The 26,095-nt window shown below is 33.0% G+C and overlaps 1 protein-coding gene across 1 annotated transcript in view; it reads right to left on the bottom strand.

Annotated features, from left to right (window-relative positions):
* Nucleotides 1-20,183, bottom strand: part of LOC149943629 (nose resistant to fluoxetine protein 6-like) — a 39,540-nt gene extending 19,357 nt beyond the window's left edge. The window contains exon 1 of the mRNA XM_090176128.1: nt 19,877-20,183. Coding sequence (XP_090032254.1) covers nt 19,877-20,183 — 307 coding nt within the window. The remainder of the gene's footprint in view (nt 1-19,876) is intronic.
* Nucleotides 20,184-26,095: the final 5,912 nt, after the last annotated feature.

Genomic DNA, 26,095 nt, shown 5'->3' with positions numbered 1-26,095 from the left:
TTTTCCACCCGGTTTTTTCCACCCTTGGCAAAATTGTGCCAACCCTGGACTGCAGGCTCTAAAGCTGATGCGAGGCTCCGGGAGTGTTTCTGAGTTAGTCTCTCTGTTATATTGTAATTGGAAATATCTTATTTAATGATGGGAGCTATAACCGAGGAACTGATTTCTTACGGCACGTGGCAAGGAACGTGACCTGCGGTTCGTCTTGGACTTTTGTTGCACCAGCCTAACAAGAAATTTCGCCATTATGTAAATTTATGTTAGGAAGGGGTGAATAATTAATACATTCAAAACGACGACTAAGAGACCTTTGTAATGGATACTTCAATAAAACATCTTCAAGGAAATCACCAAGTAATGTTTCCGAAGTCTGGGCCCCCTTTTCACGCGCTGCATTTACACTTATCCATGGAACTAGGCTGTGCCTGAATTTCCCTGATTCAGCGTAGAAGTCTGTGCTCTACGGTTATATTACTAAATAAAAGCTCTTAACAATCGTCGACTAAATATGCGATAATTATGCAACATTGCGATTTAAGGCTGCGTCCGTAAACTGCCAGGCAGAAATTTTGGTAATTTTAAACCCAAATCTTCTACCTACGAATTTCAGATTGATATTATAGATTTATGCCTTCGAGTACAGTAATTACTGTCACTGGAGGGCCCCTTCCAAGGATGGGCCCCTAGGCCACCGCCTAGGTGGAAATACGGCACTGGGTGAAAGGTTTCCATTATTTCCACAAGCACTATATAAACTGTAATTTGCTGGTCCTGGCTTTCGGATATATTATTTCTTGGCAATTTCCTTGAAGATGTTTTATTTAAGCCCCTATTGTTTCTTAATATATTGGTTGACTCAACCGGTCTCACAGTCAACGCACCGGATAAGCCACACTTCTAAAAGTTCCCCGTACACCGAGCCGTACACGTTTAAGAGGGGTGGCTTAACTCATCAATTTACACACATCGTTATGCAAATAAGTCACATATTTTTAAATTGGAGAAAGTCCAAATTATACCTCGCAATTTCGATATTTTGTATAATTGTATATTTATTGAAAAATATTTTATTGTCAAAGCAATGTGTATGTAACATTACAGCTCCATTCGCACTACGTGCATTTTGTGATTCGATTTCTTCCCTACCAAAATCGGCCCAAATTGTTGGCTAGTTTGAAAATTTTGACCAACACAACATTTTCAACAGCTCAACCTTTTAGACGGGCCAATACGAATTTTACATTACGTTATTTAATTAATAATTATTATGTATAAAATTTTATAAGTTATTTACAAATTAAAGATCTATTAATTCTTTAATATAATTTTTTTATTTATATATTTTATACGAAAAAAATTAGAAAATTGCATTTGTTTACGTAGAATTTCCTGTTAATATTTATGCTAAATATACCGAAAGGTAATGAGCATTAGAAATATTTATGACCTTAAAATAGTCATGGCGTATGCAAAGGGTTTTTGATTTTGCTAATTCTATTCTAATTTTTATCGAATCACTTCACAAATTATGGTTTCCCATAAAACGTATTCCTAAAAAAAGCGTCAAAATCTTCATTAACCAAAATTATTGAGGGTGGCATTCCATCAGCCCGCTAAAAATAATAGAGGTATTGTATTATTGTTCTCTAATTCTCTTTCATTAATTAAATATAACTTTTCAATTGTCAGAAATAATTAAATATAACTTTTCAATTGTCAGAATTAATTAAATATAACTTTTCAATTTTCAGAAATAATTAAATATAACTTTTCAATTGGCAGAATTAATTTTTTAAATTTATCAGAATTAATTAAATATAACTTTTCAATTGGCAGAACTAATTATTTAATTTATTGAAATTAATTAAATATAACTTTTCAATTGTGATAATTGATTTTTTAAATTAATCAGAATTCATTAAATATAACTTTTCAATTGTCAGAATTTATTTTTAAATTAGTCAGAATTAATGAAATATAATTTTTAAATTAGTCAGAATTAATTAAATATAACTTTTAAATTAGTCAGAATTAATTAAATATAACTTTTAAATTAGTCAGAATTAATGAAATATAACTTTTCAATTGTCAGAATTAATTTTTAAATTAGTCCGAATTAATTAAATATAATTTTTAAATTAGTCAGAATTAATTAAATATAACTTTTCAATTGATCAGAATTAATTAAATATAATTTTTAAATTAGTCAGAATTAATTAAATATAACTTTTCAATTGATCAGAATTAATTAAATATAATTTTTAAATTAGTCAGAATTAATTAAATATAACTTTTCAATTGATCAGAATTAATTATTTAATTTATTGAAATTAATTAAATATAACTTTTCAATTGTGAGAATTGATTTTTTAAATTAATCAGAATTCATTAAATATAGCTTTTCAATTGTCAAATTAATATTTTTGATTAATCAGAATTAATTAAATATATAACTTCAATTGTCAGAATTAATTTTTTAAATTAATCAGAATTAATTAAATATAACTTTTCAATTGTCAGAATTTATTTTTAAATTAGTCAGAATTAATTAAATATAATTTTTAAATTAGTCAGAATTAATTAAATATAACTTTTAAATTAGTCAGAATTAATTAAATATAACTTTTAAATTAGTCATAATTAATGAAATATAACTTTTCAATTGTCAGAATTAATTTTTAAATTAGTCCGAATTAATTAAATATAATTTTTAAATTAGTCAGAATTAATTAAATATAACTTTTCAATTGATCAGAATTAATTAAATATAATTTTTAAATTAGTCAGAATTAATTAAATATAACTTTTCAATTGATCAGAATTAATGCAATATAACTATTCAATTGATCAGAATTAATGCAATATAACTATTCAATTGATCAGAATTAATGAAATATAATTTCAGAATTAGTTAAATATATTGCATTAATTCTGATCAATTGAAAAGTTAGATTTTAATAATTCTGATAAATTGTAAAAATTTAACATTTCAATTGATCCGAATTAATGAAATATAACTTTCAATTGATTAGAATTAATTAAAAGTTGTATTTCAATTGATCAAAATTAATGATATACATCTTTTCAATTCATCAGAATTAATGAAATACACCTTTTCAATTCAACATAATTAATGAAATACATCTTTTCAATTCATCAGAATTAACGAAGTGTAATATCTTATTGAAAGAGATACAAAAGAAAGTTTGACACACGTTGGGTTTAAAAAATCGAGTACTTAGTGTATGCACAGATATTAAAAATGATTTCGATGAAAAAATTATTTTGATTTTAAAATAAGTTTAAAAAATAATATATTTTAATAATTTATAAATTTATTATAAAATATCAATTGGAAGTGTATAGATTCAGTACAGAGAGTCGAGCACAGATCAAAAATATTTTATTTGAAAAGGTATATTTTATATTATATGGCTATTTTTAAATTTATAAATTGACTAAAACAATTGATTTTTTTCTTGCAAACTAATACAAATATCAATTGGAAGTAGGTATTAAGAGACTTTCTGGAGTTAAAAAAAAGTAGTGGCTTTATATGCAAAGCTATCTACGTAAGAGGAAGTTAAAGATTTTTTGTGGCTTGATTAGTTTAATTTTTTTTGGGATAAAAACGCTCTCGTCTGGGAGGATTATAACAGCTCCTTTTTCCTGGAAAGATAACCCAGCAGCGTTTTCAAACCGGTATTGATCTAAACGAAATGTAACACGCAATCGGAAGGTGTAATTTACAACCCTAAAAAGTATTATTTTTCCCCAACTTTTCTTTGCGTTTAAGGGCCCGTTACGAAAGTAATTCCGAAAATTCTAGCCGATCAGCCAGAAATCGCAAATCAGCTGCTATAGGTCGTTTGGCGGATCGCAAAAAAAGTCACCGATGAGTGACCTAGCCAAAGGAAATCCTAGCCGAATCGTCTATTTTTAAATTTAAGCCCCGCCCACTATTCAACCAATGAAAACCTGTTATTTTCGCGGCAAAAACGAAGACATTTATTAGCAGACGACAATAAAACCGAGAGTAGGGCTACGTTCAGCGGGACTCAGCGGACTCAGCGCTGACCTCAGCGCTGAGCGTTGAGCTTACTGTACGCTTTTTTTAACTTCCGGTTTCTACGTCATGTTGCTCAACGAAGTCAGCGGTCGGAGGAGCAGGTTTTTCCGTTGCTCATCGGTGTCGTGACGTCATTCGACAAAGTTAAAGGAGGGGTAGCAGACGATATTTTGTTCATTAAGTCAGCGAACCAGAAATCGTACAACAAGTTTTAGATTTTTGTGACGTAGCGTTGATTAAAAGAACTCAACGATAACTCAGCGGTTTTTCTCCGTTGATAGTTGTTGAACGCAGCCTTTGTACTCAGCCTAATTTTAGTGAAGTTAGGCAAGGATTAATAAACCGTGATATGGAATACTGTAAAAAGTATAGAATTTAGCATGGGCTGGGAAGAAATGGCTTTGGAAGTATTAGCGGTTTGTTCTGGTTTCATGAGAAAAGGAAAACAAATCAATGACAAATGAATAGTTCTTTCTATAAATTATTTACGCTTATCCAACTTGTTAAAAGTAGAAGTATAATGTTGCTCTTACGTCACGAGACTTGGCTTTGGTAGAATTATCTTAGCACGCGCGATTTGCGCGAGCTTTAGAAAATAGGAAGCTCCTCGTGACACGAGCGCGCGCTCCTAGTGTTGGAGAAGGTAAATGCAGTGACGTAAGAGCTACATTAAAACAAGAAGGCGATGTTACTTTATAGAAATAACTATTGATCTAAAAAGTAGTACCAAAAAATGAGCCCAACTTATTTAAAAGAGCCTTAAAAATAAATTTTCTTCACAGACATGTATTTGTGTACAACGTTTGCCTACATTTTTGCCATTAATGCTTTGAAAAGGCCCACGGGGGATAATTTTAAACAAATAAATAATAAAACCGTTTAATACATTAATTTGCAGGTAGTTGGTTCAAATATTAGAAGCCCATATCGGCATATTTCAAAATTTGGAGGACTATAAAGTAGGCCCGAAATTGTTCAACGTAGGCACGTGCGTACTTGTGCTATACCGCTGGCGGGGCTACTGCCACCTAGGAGCAACAAACACAAGGAGAACGCACCTAGTCTTTAAACACGCTAACGCGGTGTTGTGTACAAATTTCATTGGACGAACCTTTACGCTGAACGTTTTACAATTTCCGAATTTGCCCCTTCCGATGGCAGGAGGCGCCAAAGCGTCTAACCAATGAAAACTGTACACAAGAAAATGCAATACTTTTGTGGGGTGCTGTCTTTGTTGCTCCTAGCTGCTAGGCATTTCGAAACCGGTTAGACAAAATATCATTGTAAATACCATCAATTGATTTTATAAAATATGCAAATTTAACGAAGTTTTCTCCTTCTTTCATATTAAAGAAAAGCAAATAGCTTATGATATATTGTGAAATTTTCTAATACGTTTTTCATTTAAATTGGGGGCCCTGGTGACCCTTGACTCCTCTTTGAATGATTTATTTCGGGGGTTCCAGAATTTGTTTTGAAATCCAATGACCCCCGGACTGCCCCTAATTGCGAGTCTGTCTTGGACCATGCAAATATGATCTAGAATCACTCTCCAGCGATTTTTAAAATAATTTACGAGAATTGTAATTCTTGCTTTTCATCCGCTAAAATCTCTCAAGGCAAATGATTTTGTACATTAAATTAAAGGGGAACGGCCAAGCTTTTCCAAATATGGCCTTATTTCCGTATCAAAAGATTGACAAGACGTTCAATATACTAACACGTACCTTTGTTTTGTCTTGAAAAAATAGCTTTTGGCCCAAAAAGTTGAAACGAAAAATAACGCCAGGTGTTTGGGTGTGAATTTTCGCCGCTATCTTAAGGGCTGCCGCCAGCGCCCCTAACCCCGTATGAGCGATTTGCGAACTATCCTAACTTTTAAAATCGCGCAATTTAGGCTTAGGTCTCTTATAACTGGAACGCGCCGCGCGTGCAAAACAAATTTTTCGCGTCTTCAGCAGCGCGCGCTTTTACGTTGTTTTTCTGTCTCACCGACTTGTCACCAGGTGTCGCGGCGGACGCGCGCTTTTCGATTTCCCGAAATTAACCACTCAATATTTTTTGACGCGGTTTTCACCATAAATTTTAGTTTTTAATGGGCTATAGGGCTATCTAACTGGTTAAAGCTTGACCGTTCCCCTTTAAAGCTTAAATCACCTATTCATTAATGCCTTAAAATCATTGCCATAACATTATACTACCCCAAACTTTCCAAGGTAATAGTTGATTTTATAAAATGTCTTTACGCTTGCCCAACTTGTTGAAATGTTGCCCTGGAATAGTTCAGCCAATGCCTAAGTATGAGTTCATAAACTCTTTAGTGGCAGAGAAAACGGATCCACAGCTGAAGCGGGGAGGCAACATTTCAACAAGATGGCCAAGGTTATTTTATAAAAAGAAGTATTGTTCTCCCAATGTAACGATACAATTTAGAAAATTTAATTTTAATTTAAAAAAAAGTGGAAAACTGTAACGAAAATCGACTTATTACATAATCGTTTTATATATTTTATTTATTCGTGTCGTACTTTTTGTAGTCTTAAAACCAGTTCGGCAGCTTGATTATCACGATTAATAAATCCGCCAAAATCGAGGAAAGCGATAAAATGAAGCATTTCCCCCGCTCTAGCTCGCTGATCGGCTAGGACGAATTATCGCTCGCCAGAATGAAAATAATAATTAAATTACAACGCGTTTTTCGGCTGGAATCATGACGTAGAATCCTAGCCGAACGTACTATTGCAACGGGCCCTTTTTAAGTTTGTAATCGCTGTTTTTTAACGTAGAATTCAAGTATTTCAAAACGTTTAATTCGCAAATATTTGTTTCTAAATATATTTAGAAACAAATATTTGCGAATTAAACGAAATGATAATCCAAGAATGTCTTATTTAAAATTAACGCGCGTGAATCTCCACTTGTATTGTTACGTAATCCAAAATACGTGGACGGGGAAAACTGTTTAACGTGACCGGAAGAAAAATTAGAACGGTTTATAAAAACCAGATTTTACGGAAAAATTAGATTAAAGCCTTTTTGAACAGTTTCTTTCCCTGTGTAGAACACAGTTCGGTTCCGTCGCCTTTAGCGCTGGAAGTGAACTCTTTTGGCTGTTTGATGAATTACCTCATAGTTTTGTTCTTTTCGGCGATTACACACGCCCCTTTTTAGTTAACAGCGTTTAAAAATAAATAGTTTTTGAAAGTACTGTAGATCGGGTTCAAATGTAAAAATTCTTAAAGGGAGGGGTTTAAACTATGTAAAATACCTGAGAGGGGTCAAGAAAGGGGTTAAATTTTAGTACAGACAAATTTATATCCAAGGGGAGGGGGTTGGACACGGAACCCCCCCCCCCTTGTCTACGCCACTGCAATCTTGTGAAAACTCGCTTCCCCAATTATTTTTCACTAGACGGCTAGCGTCGACGCAATTATTTTTGCGTCGACGCTAGCCGTCTAGTGAAAGCGAATGTTTAAGTTCAGGAGATAAGACGATGAAACAGACGACGTTATGACGTAGGGGAAGTGAGTCTTCACAAGCTATATGGACGGAAAGTTATTATTGCGTTAATTTTCCATGCTTAATAAAATACAATGCAACAGACGACGTTATGACGTAGGGGAAGTGAGTCTTCACAAGCTATATGGACGGAAAGGGTTTATTACGTTACTTTTCCATGCTTAATGTAATACAATGCAACAGACGACGTTATGACGTAGGGGAAATGAGTCTTCACAAGCTATATGAACGGAAAGTTATTATTCTGTTAATTTTCCATGCTTAATGAAATACAATGCAACAGACGACGTTATGACGGAGGGGAAGTGAGTCTTCACAAGCTATATGGACGAAGAGGGATTAGTACCATACTTTTCCATGCTTAATGGACGACGATGCAATAGACGAGGTTATGACGTAGAGGAAGCGAGTCTTCACAAGCTATATGGATGATACTTTTCCCACGCTTAAAGGGAGTATGAAAGTCCATATTTATAGTGCCTTAACGAATTTAAAATTTCTGCCTCCCTGTTTAACATAAGCTACGAGTAATATACGTTTAAAATAGGCTACAGCGCGTTTTATCAGACATTTTTTTTATTTATTTCATATAGGGGTAAGGGAATTTTCATCTTTACTGACTTTCAGAATCTACGTGTAAATTATCGCCACATATTATAATTATAGTAACGAATTATTGAAAATCATATAAGAGATACGTTTAGGTACACGGAAACGTGCAGAAGAGGTGAATTTCATTACAGGAAGGTTATTGGGAAAAAATCGTTTTAAAAAGAAAATTTCGAAAAATTGAGGATCCACGTTTTCACCTTGGTTTCTTCGTGAAATCGTACCTCTAGTAATAAGTTTATAACGGCTCTTGCTGGGACCGGAATTATTCTTTCTAAAGTGTCTTCTTTTACCATAAATACGTCAAGTTGATAAGAAATTTTAAAAGATTTGTAAGATTTCTGGGTGTCTCGTTAAATTGACGGTTTTTTCAAACCGGAAGAAAGAACGATTAACTTTATCGTTCTCGCAAGATTTGTAAGATTGCTTTGAAGGTAGTTTACAACAAGAATTCCAGATGGCAGCGCCTTTAAAACATTCACGTTGCAAATAACGATTTAAAAGTAAAAGAAAATAGCTGCTCTTAAAGCGGAACGGTCAAGCTTTAACCAGTTAGATAGCCCTATAGCCCATTAAAAACTAAAATTTTGGCGAAAACCGCATCAAAAAATATTGAGTGGTTAATTTTTAATAAAGTAAAGAAATTTCGAGAAATCGAAAAGCGCGCGTCTGCCGCGACACCTGGGGAGAAGTCGGTGAGACAAAAAAACAACGTAAAAGCGCGCGCTGCTGAAGACGCGAAAAATATGTTTTGCACGCGCGGCGCGTTCCAGTTATAAGAGACCTAAGCCTAAATTGCGCGATTTTAAAAGTTAGGATAGTTCGCAAATCGCTCATCCGGGGTTAGGGGCGCTGGCGGCAGCCCCTAAGATGGCGGCGAAAATTCAAACCCAAACACCGGGCGTTATTTTTCGTTTCAACTTTTTGGGCCAAAAGCTATTTTTTCAAGACAAAAAAAGGTACGTGTTAGTATATTGAACGTCTTGTTAATCTTTTGATACGGAAATAAGGCCATATTATGAAAAGCTTGGCCGATCGTTTCTGTGTAAAATTAACACAATTAATCTAACTTGTGTCTACTGTAATCCTTTAAAAATATCTAAGGCTTAGCGTTTCAGATAATGAACGTTTATGTTTGACCATAGCCAAATTGCTTTAAGATTTTTCTTACAAAACGTTGCTCTTTAAATAAGGACAATGTTTCGTTAACTTGACGCACCCCAAGAAAAACTAACCATTTAAACTTGTTACGGTAATAGTTAGTGTAGGGAACTGTTGGCTCGCTTGACATGAAAGGCGTCCTACACTTTTTAAACCGCTTTGGGTATTATAATACCTGATTATTATACTTAGGAAACGGATCTAAATTTAATTTTCAAGTAATTTGAATCATGAATAACCTATGAATGGGTTAGTTTTAATTAATTTTTAATGTTTTAAAAATTGAAATAAAACAATTTTTACATCGATGTGTTTCCTCCGTTAAAAATTTTTAAATTATTATTTTCCATGGACTCTAATAAATCTTTCAACATTTTTAATTTTAATCAAAGTATGAAATTTCTCGACCACAACCATTGATTTGTCTTTTAAGAAATTCGATAAAGCACGATTAAACGACCGGTTTCAAAGTGTAAACTCTCCCCTTATTGTCCGTAAATACGTTACTATTCTATTGAGGGAACTTTCTTGTATGTTTGACAATGTGCTATGACAAATTTAAGACATTTTCAGAGTTATAATCGGACGCATTTATACCGTTAAATAGTGTTTTCCACCATTTGGCGATCAAATGCAATATAGTTTGTAAGAATGACAGCGTAATTAATTACCCGCGTAAAAAAAGTATACCGAATTGAAAAAATTATATCGATTTAATCATTGAAATAAATTAGATAGTAATTTACCCTTAAGTAAAGGGAATTTACTTTGTAAAAACTCAAGGACATGTTGTTCTCACGCAAACCGAAATTGAAGGTCTGATCCTAAGATTTTTAATAAAATCTTTATAAAATTCGTCATCCAAGCAGGCATAAAATAGATATGGACCACTTTTTTTTCTGGCAACCTTGGAAAATTAAGTTCTTCAATCTTTTAGTAGAATCGAAAAAATAAGGAAAAAAAGCAGAATTTAAACTAAATCGGATCTTTATTTCCCTAAAACATTAAATTATATTTTATTGTATCCTTCAAATTTAAAGAGATTTTAGAGACTTAGAAACGTGAAAGATTTGCTTGATTGATGATTTAATTTAAAATACTAATAGGAAATATTGTAGTAAAATGAAGTACAAATTATAGGCGTAGACGATTTACGGGTTTGTCAGAGATTGTTGCGCGCCCCCAAAATTAATATGATTGACACTTTGGCAACTGAGTGAAAAATAAAAATAAATATATTTTAACGCAGCTTTGTACTACAAATAAAGATATTTCAGTTTTAACATAATTGGCACCTTAGCTAACGACATGACAATTGTAAGAAACTTTATTTCAAAAGCAGAACCTCAAGGTAGGAGTTCTTATAAATCTTGCAATATTTTGCACCCATTGAAGCGACAAAATACGTAAAGAAAACCTAATTTGTTTCTTGGCTTGGTTAATATTATGTCATGTTAATTTGTGACATTCAAGATTTGTTATTTAAAGCGAGTAATTCTTTTAAAATCGATTTAAATCACAATACTTCAATGTAATGAAAATGTGCAAAACTTAAATTTAGTTTTTAATTAATAATAAAATTTAATTAGGGTTAAGTTTAAATTTGGTTTACGATACCGCTGAACTCCCATTATTAATCTATTTGTCCAAAAATAAATTTGGTTTACGATACCGCTGAACTCCCATTATTAATCTATTTGTCCAAAAATAAATAATTAATTAAATCGCTATAAAATTTAAAATAAATCGAGTTTTCAATTTATTTAAAAAAAATATGAACTACCCTGGTAGCGATTGAAGCGAGATCTGTTGTAATTCCTGAGAAACCCAAAATTTAATTAAATCCCACCCCTCACTATGGCGCTATCTATCGGGCAATGGCGGAACTAAATTGACGCTGGAGAATATGGCAGCCTATGAAAACTAAAGATAACTAAAAATCTTCTAAACATTTTATCAGTGACCTTTAAACTACAAGACTCACACAAATTTGATATTTCACCCCTTTAATTATACATTTTTAGTTTTCAACAATGACGTTTAGCGTCGACCTTTCAGACAGACGCCGTTCAAAGTTGAAAACTCTTTATCTTGATGAATTCGACTAAAAGTCGTTTATTTCCTTGAAATCTTTCGTCCGTGTCCTATAGTTGTAAACGGAAATCCGAAGACATTCAGTGAATAATATAAATTTAGTCTTCATATAAATTTGTGAAACGTTTTGAGACATTTTCAACTCGTATTTGTTTAACCTTCCACCCAAACATTTTAATCTTTGACTGCAGCGTATCTCTTTGCTGTATGAAATATTAAGTATATAAAAAACAAGTTGCATCAAGGCAAATTAGACTTTTGATATCAAAGCGTAAGATAAGCCTAGCTGATTATTTTTTTTATTATTATTATTATTATAAGTACTGAAGCTGATTATAATAATAATAATAATAATAATAATAATAATAATAATAATAATAATAATAATAATAATAATAATAATAATAAGTACTGAAATTGGTCATTTATAGTTGTATTGGAAATGCATTTTTTAATAAAAATAATCATAGATTAAGAATGAAGACTAAGGTCTGAAAATGATAAAGACAGAAGACTAAGGTCGGAGAAAAGATAAAGACAGAAGACTGAGGTCGGAGAAAAGATAAAGGCAGAAGACTAAGGTCGGAGAAACGATAGACAGAAGACTAAGGTCGGAGAACTGATAAACAGAAGACTAAGGTCGGGAAAAAGATAAAGGAATAAGACTAAGGTCGGGGAAAAGATAAAGGCAGAAGACTGAGGTCGGAGAAAAGATAAAGGCAGAAGACTAAGGTCGGAGAAACGATAGACAGAAGACTAAGGTCGGAGAACTGATAAACAGAAGACTAAGGTCGGGAAAAAGATAAAGGAATAAGACTAAGGTCGGGGAAAAGATAAAGGCAGAAGACTGAGATCGGAGAAAAGATAAAGGCAGAAGACTAAGGTCGGAGAAACGATAGACAGAAGACTAAGGTCGGAGAACTGATAAACAGAAGACTAACGTCGGGAAAAAGATAAAGGAATAAGACTAAGGTCGGGGAAAAGATAAAGGCAGAAGACTGAGGTCGGAGAAAAGATAAAGGCAGAAGACTAAGGTCGGAGAAACGATAGACAGAAGACTAAGGTCGGAGAACTGATAAACAGAAGACTAAGGTCGGGAAAAAGATAAAGGAATAAGACTAAGGTCGGGGAAAAGATAAAGACAAAAGACGAAGGTACGATAAAGGGACAGAACGAATTGATCTATAACTTCGTTTTGACAAATGTTAGACAGTACGATAGGGCTGTGCGAGTACTCGAACATCATCGAGTACCCGGCCTTTTTTGAGGTCGAGTACTCGAACTCGAACTCGAATAAGTAATTGGAGAATAATCGTCGATTACCAAGTACCAAAAAATGGAATATTCGGGTACCCGATTACTCGAATAAGCTGCTCTCTAAACTCGTCGAGTATTTGTTTTTTCTATTCTCGTTGCTTCAAAGTTCAAAGAGGGGTTTTTACAATTTTGGGGGGGGGGGCAATAAACGGTACCTACAAAGTTGTGGAAACTGTGGTTCATTTAAATTAAAGTAATATTTTTCAGAATTGAAAGTTACTTTATACTCCTTTAAAATTTTATTTCATAATTTTTGAATACAACCAGCTCCTAATCAAGTACTCGATAACCCGACTCGTTAAAAATATTACTCGATGTTTTTTAAATTAAAGTTACCCCTTAATCAAGTACTCGATTACTCGACTCGACTTCGATATTGCTCGACTCGAATACTCGATTAAAAAAATTTGATACTCGATTGCCTAAAACCACTAATCGCACAGCCTTACAGTACGACATACTGTATTTATGGTAGTTTGACTATAATGACGGACCAGTGAGCCTGTGGCCCCTAAATTACGTGGGATCCGATGCGCCGCATTGGGTGCATTGGCCAAATCTCATCACTGCGACTGCGCAAAAAGGTTGTTTGAGATAAACGAAAATAACCACCAAGTAACAAAGATTTTTGGTTAGTCGTGAGCTTTAATCTGGTCGTAACCATAGTGATAATTTGGACTTGGATTCACCCAAAATCTATACTCGAAATCAATGTTACCCGATACAACTAAATAGCTTGGGGTGGCGGAGTGGTTAGCACTTTCGCCTCGCGGCAAGAGGAGCCTGGTTCGATCCCAGCTTGTGGTACTGGGTGAAAACTCGGAACAACTCCTTCTGCGTTGAGTTTGCAAGTTCTTTCCCCACTGGCTTAAGGGGTTTTCCCCCGAGCTCTTCGGTTTCCCCTCCCATAAAAACTTGTTGAGGTTAACGGTAATAGTAAGTGTAGGGAGCTGTTGGCTCGCGTGGCATGCAGGGCTTGCCACCACCCTCCTACGCATTGTAACCCGGCCACCTGAATTAATGTCTTTAAAAGTCGCTCGATGACTTAGGCCTAAGGTGGTGCCTTGGGTATTAGCCTAGCTGATTATTATTAATATTAATAAACATCTGAGTAACTTCATTTACGAGCAATTTTCCAATAAGAGCACCAATAATGAAGAAAAATATATTACAACTTAAGGACTTTGCACTCAAGCTCGCGCATAAAAATCATAATGGTTATATACATAGAAAAATCAGCTGTTTTCTGTCCAATCGTTAGTCCTTGGTTGTAAAAAACGGTGATCTTTTAAAGTAAAAGAGGAGGTGTTACTTTATTATATTTTTTTTAAGAGGGAAAATATTTTAATTAAAAGATTATTTTTTACAATCCCTCGCAAGATCTTACTTTATATTAGTGGCAGACAATAAATTTAACCTAACTCTAATCAGGAATCCATACCTCTACTTGGAATACTTATCGCGGCAGATTTTCGTCTCGATGTGGCGGACGGTTTTTTTGACGTAACAATGTTAACTTAACAAACAACTACGTGAGAGGGGAGCGCGCGCAGAGGGGATTTTTTTATCTCGTAGGCGGTGCCAAAGCCGTCAGAGTGATCTTACTATACGCGATACGCCAGGATAAGCATTCCAAGTAGAGGTATGGACTCTTGCTCTAATCTAATTCGCCAGTTTAAATCATGTAAAGGTATTTTGACTATTTTCAAACATCACAATCAGAGCCAACTTCAATAGTTTTGTCACGCGCTTTTATTTTATCGTAATTGGCCAAGATGGTACCTTTGCGCGAGACTAATATTAAGAACGCGCTGCCTTATTCAGTGCACTTTTTTTTAAACTGATAGATGGCGGTAATGTTAATAAACTGGCCAATTATATTTAGCGGACTATTATTCCGGTGGAGGCCGAAAAATCGCCGCCTTTGGTAGTGGTCGAATGTTACAGTTATTTCGACTATATTATTATTTAAAATTACTTTGAACATTTAACTGTACCAAGAATTCATGTATTTATGCTTAGGGATAATGAGTTTGTTTACCCTTGCGCGAAAGGGGGGAAGGAAAAAACGTCACTGAATAAATTTTTTAGCGTTATTGCGAGCCTTGCTAAAAATTCTCTAATCATTCGGAGAAATAAATAAATTATTTCTTGACTCTACACAGATTATAACTTAGATCAGGGAATTTTTCTCATAAATTATAAGGTACGCGACAAAAATTACTAATTAAAAGAGCATTACAATTTCTAGTTGGTTTACGGGTATAATTTCAATGGAATACGTGACCAAAATCCGAAATTGTGCCAAATAAAACAAACGTGAAACAGCGTGTCAGGGACAACATTCGCAGTTATAGAAGACGATCTACAGACAATGTAGTGCGTTAAAAGGCCTTGAATCGCGACCAAAACTCATAAATTCCTAACGGGTTCGCAGTCTCCTGTCTTGTAAAATAGAGCTTATCTCGTAAAATGCTTCGTTAAATTAGAAGCGACAATTTAAAAAGAACGATTAAATTACGACTATCAATATTAAAAGGGAATAATATAAAGAAATTACTTTTGAATATTTCAAGGAGTATGGCGTAAATAACTAGTTACGTGAACACATCGTTTAGTAACGTTATAAGAATAAGACCGGGTCACGCTGACTATCTGCAATATATTAATAAGCGTAATTAAATTGAGATCAACGTATGATCGTGTTATTTAACTATGACGTCAAATTGAAATGATGTTGCCATAAATTATTTTTCTTATTTGAGTAATTGAGAGTAAGGTTAATGATAGTTCTAAATTCCGCAGCTTAAGGGCTACAAGTGGGATAGTTTTAAAAATTATGTCATTTCGATTTCGATTTACTTATTATACGTTTTACGTCACCGTTAACAATATTGCAATTGGATGGATTGCACACCTTTCAAATATTTTCCGGTTTTCCTGTTATATATATAAAACTTAGCATTTCAAACTCTTTTTAAAGGAAGAGAGATAGACGACTTTTTTACTTTTGAAATCAAAAGTATTAACATTACCCAGAAAGGCAAGGTGGTAGTATGGCTGGTTTTTGTTGATAATTAGAGCGGTATCTATATTTAGCGAAATATACTAATTAAATGTATATTTTATTTATTTCTATATAAATACATATTCAACGTAAAATAACATGGCAAAACTTAAAAAATTGAAATAATTTTTTTCAAATGAAAAAAATAGTCAATTTTACATTTTTGGATAACTTTGCACTAATAATGGGGAATAATTTTTTTTGGTGAACTCGAGCTAAATTGAATGCATACGTCGTAATTTTAAGTATAATACAAAATATTTTAAAAACTTATGCTGTGATAACTGCCATATATTTTTGCCGACAAATCTGAAAATTTCTACATTACATTATCTGAACGATATGAAATGCCTTTTTTTCTGTTTCATAAAATGATCAAATAAATAGTTCCTTTCTATTTTGAAAGAAATCCGTAGCCATTTTGCAAAATGGCGTATGTCAAAATATCTCATAAACAATATTATTTGAATTTGCCTAATATTATTTGAATTTGCCTAATATTATTTGAATTTGCCTAATATTATTTGAATTTGCCTAATATTATTTGAATTTGCCTAATATTATTTGAATGTGCCTAATATTATTTGAATTTGCCTAATATTATTTGAATTTGCCTAATATTATTTGAATTTAACCGTTGTTATTCAAATACACAAAATATCATTTGAATTTCTCAAAATGTATATGAATGTAGACAATGCCATCTGAACTCGGTTCCCCCTTCCATAAAAACTGGTAGGTGTAGGGAGCTGTTGGCTCGAGTGGCATGAAGGGCTTGCCACCACCCACCTACGCATTGTAACCCGACCACTTGAATTAATGTCGCTTGATGACTTAGGCCTAAGGTGGTGCCTTGGGTATTAGCCTAGCTCATTATGAACTAAATTAATATTATTTCAATTTACCCAAATTATATGAATTTACCTAAATGTATTTGAAATTTCTCAATTTAATATGAATTTACCTAAATGTATTTGAAATTTCTCAATTATTAACATGAATTTACCTAAATGTATTTGAAATTTCTCGATTATTAACATGAATTTACCTAAATGTATTTGGAATCTTTCAATTAAAACATGAATTTACCTAAATGTATTTGAAATTTCTCAATTATTAATATGAATTTACCTAAATGTATTTGAAATTTCTCAATTATTAACATGAATTTACCTAAATGTATTTGAAATACATTTAGGTAAATTCATGTTAATAATTGAGAAATTTCAAATACATTTAGGTAAATTCATGTTAATAATTGAGAAATTTCAAATACATTTAGGTAAATTCATGTTTTAATTGAGAGATTCCAAATACATTTAGGTAAATTCATGTTAATAATTGAGAAATTTCAAATACATTTAGGTAAATTCATGTTAATAATTGAGACATTTCAAATACATTTAGGTAAATTCATGTTAATAATTGAGAAATGTCAAATACATTTAGGTAAATTCATGTTAATAATTGAGACATTTCAAATACATTTAGGTAAATTCATGTTTTAATTGAGAGATTCCAAATACATTTAGGTAAATTCATGTTAATAATTGAGAAATTTCAAATACATTTAGGTAAATTCATGTTAATAATTGAGAAATTTCAAATACATTTAGGTAAATTCATGTTTTAATTGAGAGATTCCAAATACATTTAGGTAAATTCTTGTTAATAATTGAGAAATTTCAAATACATTTAGGTAAATTCATGTTTTAATTGAGAAATTTCAAATACATTTAGGTAAATTCATGTTTTAATTGAGAGATTCCAAATACATTTAGGTAAATTCATGTTAATAATTGAGAAATTTCAAATACATTTAGGTAAATTCATGTTAATAATTGAGAAATTTCAAATACATTTAGGTAAATTCATGTTAATAATTGAGAAATTTCAAATACATTTAGGTAAATTCATGTTTTAATTGAGAGATTCCAAATTGAAATTTCTCAATTATTAACATGAATTTACCTAAATGTATTTGAAATTTCTCAATTATTAACATGAATTTACCTAAATGTATTTGAAATTTCTCAATTACTAACATGAATTTACCTAAATGTATTTGAAATTTCTCAATTATTAACATGAATTTACCTAAATGTATTTGAAATTTCTCAATTATTAACATGAATTTACCTAAATGTATTTGAAATTTCTCAATTATTAACATGAATTTACCTAAATGTATTTGAAATTTCTCAATTATTAAGATGAATTTACCTAAATGTATTTGGAATCTCTCAATTAAAACATGAATTTACCTAAATGTATTTGAAATTTCTCAATTATTAACATGAATTTACCTAAATGTATTTGAAATTTCTCAATTATTAACATGAATTTACCTAAATGTATTTGAAATTTCTCAATTATTAACATGAATTTACCTAAATGTATTTGAAATTTCTCAATTATTAACATGAATTTACCTAAATGTATTTGAAATTTCTCAATTATTAACATGAATTTACCTAAATGTATTTGAAATTTCTCAATTATTAAGATGAATTTACCTAAATGTATTTGGAATCTCTCAATTAAAACATGAATTTACCTAAATGTATTTGAAATTTCTCAATTATTAACATGAATTTACCTAAATGTATTTGAAATTTCTCAATTATTAACATGAATTTACCTAAATGTATTTGAAATTTCTCAATTATTAACATGAATTTACCTAAATGTATTTGAAATTTCTCAATTATTAACATGAATTTACCTAAATGTATTTGAAATTTATCGATTATTAACATGAATTTACCTAAATTTATTTGAAATTTCTCAATTATTAACATGAATTTACCTAAATGTATTTGAAATTTCTTAATTATTAACATGAATTTACCTAAATGTATTTGAAATTTCTCAATTATTAACATGAATTTACCTAAATGTATTTGAAATTTCTCAATTATTAACATGAATTTACCTAAATGTATTTGGAATCTCTCAATTAAAACATGAATTTACCTAAATGTATTTGAAATTTCTCAATTATTAACATGAATTTACCTAAATGTATTTGGAATCTCTCAATTAAAACATGAATTTACCTAAATGTATTTGAAATTTCTCAATTATTAACATGAATTTACCTAAATGTATTTGGAATCTCTCAATTAAAACATGAATTTACCTAAATGTATTTGAAATTTCTCAATTATTAACATGAATTTACCTAAATGTATTTGGAATCTCTCAATTAAAACATGAATTTACCTAAATGTATTTGAAATTTCTCAATTATTAACATGAATTTACCTAAATGTATTTGGAATCTCTCAATTAAAACATGAATTTACCTAAATGTATTTGGAATCTCTCAATTAAAACATGAATTTACCTAAATGTATTTGAAATTTCTCAATTATTAACATGAATTTACCTAAATGTATTTGGAATCTCTCAATTAAAACATGAATTTACCTAAATGTATTTGGAATCTCTCAATTAAAACATGAATTTACCTAAATGTATTTGGAATCTCTCAATTAAAACATGAATTTACCTAAATGTATTTGAAATTTCTCAATTATTAACATGAATTTACCTAAATGTATTTGAAATTTCTCAATTTAATAAGAATTCAACCATAATTGTTTCAGTTAACCCAACAATATAAGAACTTACCCAATATTATTTGAGTTTTCTGAAAATTTTCCGTATTTTTCCGAAAAAAATAAAAAAAAGTTTTCATTCCATGATTAGTCTAATATATTGTTTGCAAATTTCAATAAAGCGGCATTTTCGCCTCATTTTTTCTAATCTAAAAGTAAAACTAGACCTCTAGACTAGTTTAAACTGATTAACAAAGTAACACTATTAATGTTTTGTAGTATGTTTACTGTTATTAGACATTTTATATCGATAAAAAGTTAAACACATTAAAAACCCTTAAAAAGTAATTTATGTTTCAATTTTTTATTTTTCCGAATTGCAGAAAACTTTCCGCAATTCGGAAAATTTTCTGGAAATTTTTCCGAATTTTTTTTTGGAAAATTAACAACTCTTGAATAACTTATCTATGGACTTACTTTCATATGCCCAATCGTCCTGATTCTTAACAGCCCTCATAAGTTTCAACAAACTGCCGACACATTCCGCCTCAACTTCGGCTTCAATGGCGAACCGACTCGCTTGCGGGAAAACGTACTTCAGTACAGTCTCGGTCAAGTTGACCACCATATCGTCAGTCCGTTGCCACGCGTTCAAAACATCTTCGTGATCGGCCGTTTTAACGGGACGTATTTGCAAGAAATTTCCACTGACCACGGTCCAAAACCCGAAAACAAAGGCCACGAGTGTCCAACTTAATTTCGTCGCGAACCTGAATCCAGACATGGTGTTTTATGCCACAAATGTCTATCTTTCCGAAGCTCGTGATACTCTAATAAATCGTCTTCGTTTTGCTCGTTATCGATACACGATTAAAATTGAAAGTAAAGCCGCGTTCTTTTCTATAAACTCTACCAATGTGAATAACTTTTATCCGCTGGTAAATTCCGTCTAATCCCACGAAAATCCGGTTTTTGGCATTGACCCGTTGCTTCTTATTCATTTCACGTAGGCCAGTAATGAACCATCGTCTTTCTATCCTAGTCTGGCCTGTACTTATATAAGGGGCCGCCAAAGGGTTGCGCCTAGCCACCTCCGGCGAATTTCACCCAATTGGGGCCATTGCCAATGAAGGCCCTACGTGCTCCACTGATACCGATTTATTCAAACCAGCTTTTAAACACTTACCGCTTGAAAAATGTCTTTGTATTTTGAGGTACGATATTGTAGTGTAAATGATTTAATTATTTCATTTGTGTGTTGTAATTCTGTAATTATTTTACACGTTCATTTATCTGTCGGAGAGTGGTTTTTTGTAGCCCATAATGACTTGGTCTCTGTCGTCATAATTCCATACTTTTGTGAATTCACCGACTAACGAAACCGATAACAGAATTTTAATACATTTGGGAAAGTTTCGTTAGAGCAGATTACACGAAGGGCAAAAAACGAGTTTGAACAATGCTAACACGCGACATTTGTATAGCTCTGAGCGTTATCTCACCAACGATTTTTCTTCGAGTGCTCGGGTTTACAGAAACTCATTTAGCCTTAATAGTTATAACAAAGATAATAAAGATCTCGTACCCTAGATTCGAATACAGAGCTTTCCGATTGACGATTAACTACTTCCGGCCTCCATCGGGTTGCTGTATGGCGTTATTTATAATTGGTTACCATGGTAACTATGGAGCTAATATTTTCGGAGTTTCGGAGTGAAGTGGGTAAACGCTATTGATTGCGAGTGTCAGTGATATCAAGTTTGTGGGACGAAGCGGCGTAGGAATCAGGGGGGGGGCTGCAGGGGGCAATGCCCCTTCCAAACAATTTGCTGGGGGCCAACTAATGCCCCCCCCCCCACTTTGTTGTACGGTTTGTAACAAGTGTTTCCTTTAGTGTTAGCTTTTTTTGACATATTAAGGCTTAGCAAAAACACGACGTTCTTTTCAGGGTTGTACACAAGGATATTTTTTAAGTAGTCAGCCTGACTATTGAGCTACCTATCTTTATTTATTTTAGTAGTCACTGACTAGTGGGGGTAAAAATGGGGGTATAAAAAATTAAAAACAAGAAGGACAGCCAACATTTGGCTTTACCGGTCAGAATTAAAATAAGAGTTCATTATCACTTGAGTTACATCACTTTGGTCGATCACTTTTTTCAATAAAATGGGATTGATGAATTTATGGTACACCAAATTCGCCATTATTTATGAATATTTAGGTCAATTTTCCACTAGTCAATTTGTACAACATAGCATAAATTTATGTCGAACTCTACAGCTTGAAAATGGTAGCATTTAAAATTTAACGCTATAAGTATTATCAAAAGTGTAAAATGGGATTATTAAAAACTTCTTGCCTTATACGAAATGAGATAGAAACATGCCATCATCATGAACATCTAAAAAACTGGGCTACAAAATACTAACATGAAAACCAAGCCGTCAAAAATGATCACGTGGCTCTTGAGTTCTCAAACTTCTCTTGGCTTAATCTCGTTAATGAGACCGTAACAGCTGGTTTTCACTAGAGCAAAAACGCGAAGACGGTGTTCGTCACTTCGTTGACGCAAAAAAATGTATTAGGCCTAACGAAGATTTATTGCGTCGACGATGCCGTCATAGTGTTTTTGTCCCAAGTGAAAACTATGTTGCGACGAACATTATCATTGTAGAAGAGGATAAGGATACAAGAAATTATTGAAAGTAAAGATTTAAAATTCACGGAAGAATTAGTATTTAATTATACAGCTAATGGTAGAGAAAAAATAATGGATACGAAGAATGGAGCGGAATACCAATGAGTGTGCTTCCTCTAGAAGAGCTGGCCAAGTTGCCACGCGTTGCTCTTGGACGAGATTTCTCCGTTATTTCTGTTAGGCAATCGTCAAATTACTAACTTTTATATACTACTTATTAGGGATGGAAACTTTCGAAAATAAGTATAATTTTCAAATGAGTTTTTAATTGTCTTTTAAGTAAATTAACGACACCCATAGACGACATTAAATTGTTAATTTTTCCTGCTGAAAGCTAAATAACATATTAATAACACATCGTAAAATAAAATGTAGTTATGGAGAATAACTATATTGAGACATTTTTAAACTGTTAAAAATAAAGGTTTATAAAACGACTAAAATTGGACATTCCATTTATTTCAAATCACTTAGGTAATAATAAAGATCTCATAATTTTTTTAGACCCATTTTACTCTTTCACGTTTAATACAATATCTTTTGGGGTATCTATATCAAATACCGAAATACGTAAGATATATTTACCATTTTGCAAACCCCATTAATCCGTGACTTTAGGGACACTCATTGGGCTATTGTCCCCGGGCGAAAACCAGCATAATCTATCCATGATAATGAATAATATCATAAGCCTATCATAAGGTCCCCATAAGCAAAGGTCTTTTTTTTTAAATAGAGCTAATACCCAAGGCACCACCTTCGACCACATAAGCAATGTTGCTTGTGCGTGATCAAGTAACAGGTGGCCGGTTACAATGCGTAGGAGGGTGGTGGCAAGCCCTTCATGCCACGCGAGCCAACAGCTCCCTACACTAACTATTACCGTTAACCTCAGCAAGTTTTTATGGGAAGGGGAAACCGAAGATCTCATACCGGTTATTAAGAGGTAGGTATTCAAAATCTGCACCTCCTAGTGGCTACGTCGTCAACTATGCATTTCTGGAATAAATTTCGCGAAATGCACTATTAATGCGTGCAAGCCGTGCGCGAATGTTTTTAGAACCTTGGAGGAATAAAACAAGTATACAGGAGTTGCGGAGAGCTGCGAAATCGGTTACGTCAGTGACCGTGAACTCGCGCGAGACGGAGGGGTTCAAACGCGACTAGCGCCAACTGCATACGGAATTTTGCAACTATTATCATTTTACAGCATTGTTTTCACGTCGTCTGGTTTGTTTTGAAACATTTCTAAATTCTTTGCGCTTTTTTCCAAAATGACTCGTATTTGTTTGGAGGAATAAAACAAACCAGACGACACGAAAACAATGATATAAAACGATAATAGTTGCAAAATTCCGTATGCAGTTGGCGCTAGTCGCGTTTGAACCCCTCCGTCTCGCACGAGTTCACGGTCACTGACGAAACCGATTTCGCAGCTCTCCGCAACTCCTGTATACTTGTTTTATTCCTCCAAGTTAGAACCACGTGGGAGAAATCTGCGCCGCGAGCCCTTAGCGCCGTAGCCAAGGCATATAAACAATTTTATCGCTTAAAAACTTAAAATTAACACTTATCTTTGCCAAATGATTCATCAGAACCTAAAACTGGCTATAAGAAATAACAGTTGTGTTGAAAGTATTTATTTTTCAAATTTGAGATTTCGACGCGTTTTGTGTGGCATTTATCAACCCGAGCGTGGCTGCTCTACCGAGTGAGATAATATTTTAGATGTAGAAATTTTGAAAAAGAAGATGTCGCTACTGCTCTATCGTCGTACGTTTATTTTCTTATCGCATGGACAATGCCGTAAACATGGGCCCCTATGGACCTATGCTACACCTTTACTAATGAGGACCTTATGATAGGCTTATGTTCATATATTGAGTCATATCAGAAGTAAATGAACCGAAGTTATTAGAATTGGCTGAAAACTGGGAGGCGTTTTCCTTATGGGAATCTAGTTAAAACGAAGCTGATGTACAGTCCCATCTACTCCGACGATAAATTGCACTAGAGAATTGTGGGTTTTAAAATTATGTAAAGACAGGGCCTGTCATCATTTCAATATCACGTGTTATTTTATCCATTGAAACGTAACTTAAGCCTAACAATGGGTAACATCAGACTGTACGGTGCTTAGCTGTTTTCGGTAGGGGGCGATAGTAAAACTTAGGCTCGATAGTCACTTAGCACTTGAAATTTTAAAGGATGCTTTATAATATTAGTCAAAGAGCCCATGACAAAATAAGCACGTGATAAGGTACACGGTGGGTCAAGGTATTTTTTAATTAGGTTAGTGATTTGTAACAAAGAACTGTTTGTCTTACGGGTAAAAATGGGGGCTTTCCGGAAATACGAACCACGTAACGTCACTTCCGGTGACTTTGAAAATTGATATGACCTGATATTGGTATCATTCGATTGGGCTCAACGTGCTCTTACCAAATATCGCTAAATTAACCTTCAAATCTGATCCAAGAGACATATAAGATTAAAACACTAATTTCGAGCCCCTCCCAAATTTACATGACTGTATAAGACAAAATTACTTTTTTAGTCTTATACGCGGTTTGGTTCAGATTTGAAGGTTAATTTAGCGTAACTTTTTAAATACTTTTCCAATAACTCTAAAATTTCAGTGACATAATTATTAATATATTTTCTATCTTTCTGTAAAAACCTCGTAAATTTTGGTTTTTGTGACAGTTCTCCTTTAATATCTGACTTACTCTTCAAGCGTTCCGATTCGCTACGCCGTAAAACAATTGAACCATTAACGCACGCTGATCGCGATAATAAAGAGGCATCTTAATTCGACTTGAGTAACTACGGAGAATGATTTTACATTTGGAAGTAGTCACTTTAGATTCTTAATTATCTAATCGTTGCCCTATTTCGACAAACCGTTCTAGAATCTAGAATAAAAAGGTCCATCTTTGGTACATTTGTGTTATGCTTAAAATATGTTTTATTACAGTGCCCGGAAATGCTAAGGTTTCCTATGACGAACTTGTTAATTATCAATAATATTAATCAGCTAGGCTAATATCCAAGGCACCACCTTAGGCCTAAGTCATCAAGCGACTTTTAAAGCCAATTATTCAGGTGGCCGGGTTACAATGCGTATAGGAGGGTGGTGGCAAGCCCTTAATGCCACGCGAGCCAACAGCTCCCTACACTTGCTATTACCGTTAACCTCAACAAATTTTTATTTTTCATGACCTCGAATCTTTATGGCCACACTATCTTTATTTGTACGTTTTCAAGTATGATCTACAACTTTCTCCTTGAAAGATTTTGTCTATTACCTATCGGTAAAAAAATCAATTTTTGTAAAACATGAAAATCTTTTTCGAATTTTCCTAAGATTTCAAAATTTAACCTAATACAGTTTTTGAGAAAAATGCGATATCAGAGCAAAATCAAACACTGTTTATATTTATACTTTTTTTCCGGGCAGTTCAAAAAATGCTCAAAGCTGAGGCCAATCGATACATAATAGTAACAACTTAGTAGTTAATTCTTAATTGTCTAAGCCAGCAAGTAAGTTTTGAAGTCACGTTATCTGAGGCCAAAAGTCAAGGTAGGCAAAATACGTGCGTTATCGAAAAAAAAACCTTCGCGAGTTTTTACAGAAGGCTGACTCATAACATAAAAAAGTGGCGTGGAGAAAACTCTATGGCAGAACCCACTCAAACTACTTTGCGACATTGATGCTAGTACCTTTGCCACAATATTCCTATCCTACGCCAATTTTGTTGCCTTTTGACTTTTAATAGTTTATTATTCTTAACAAAAGCATTGTTTTATCAATTTACGCTTTTTGTTGGGTAACGTTTTGAATCATGGCTAGTTTTATTACGGCCAAGGCTTAACTGAAAATATTCTTTCGTTCAATGTAAACTAGTGTTCTATTTAAAATCTGCATCTTGCGGAATAAAAAAATCAACTAGGACGAACGGACAATTTTATCATCGAAAGCTTTTCAGTAAATATTG

The sequence above is a fragment of the Leiobunum rupestre genome, chromosome 5 (assembly GCF_980474605.1).
Source record: "Leiobunum rupestre chromosome 5, qqLeiRupe1.1.hap1, whole genome shotgun sequence".
Classification (NCBI taxonomy): domain Eukaryota; kingdom Metazoa; phylum Arthropoda; class Arachnida; order Opiliones; family Sclerosomatidae; genus Leiobunum; species Leiobunum rupestre.
The sequence above is the reverse complement of the archived record's forward strand: the minus strand, read 5'-3'. Positions and strand labels throughout refer to the sequence as shown.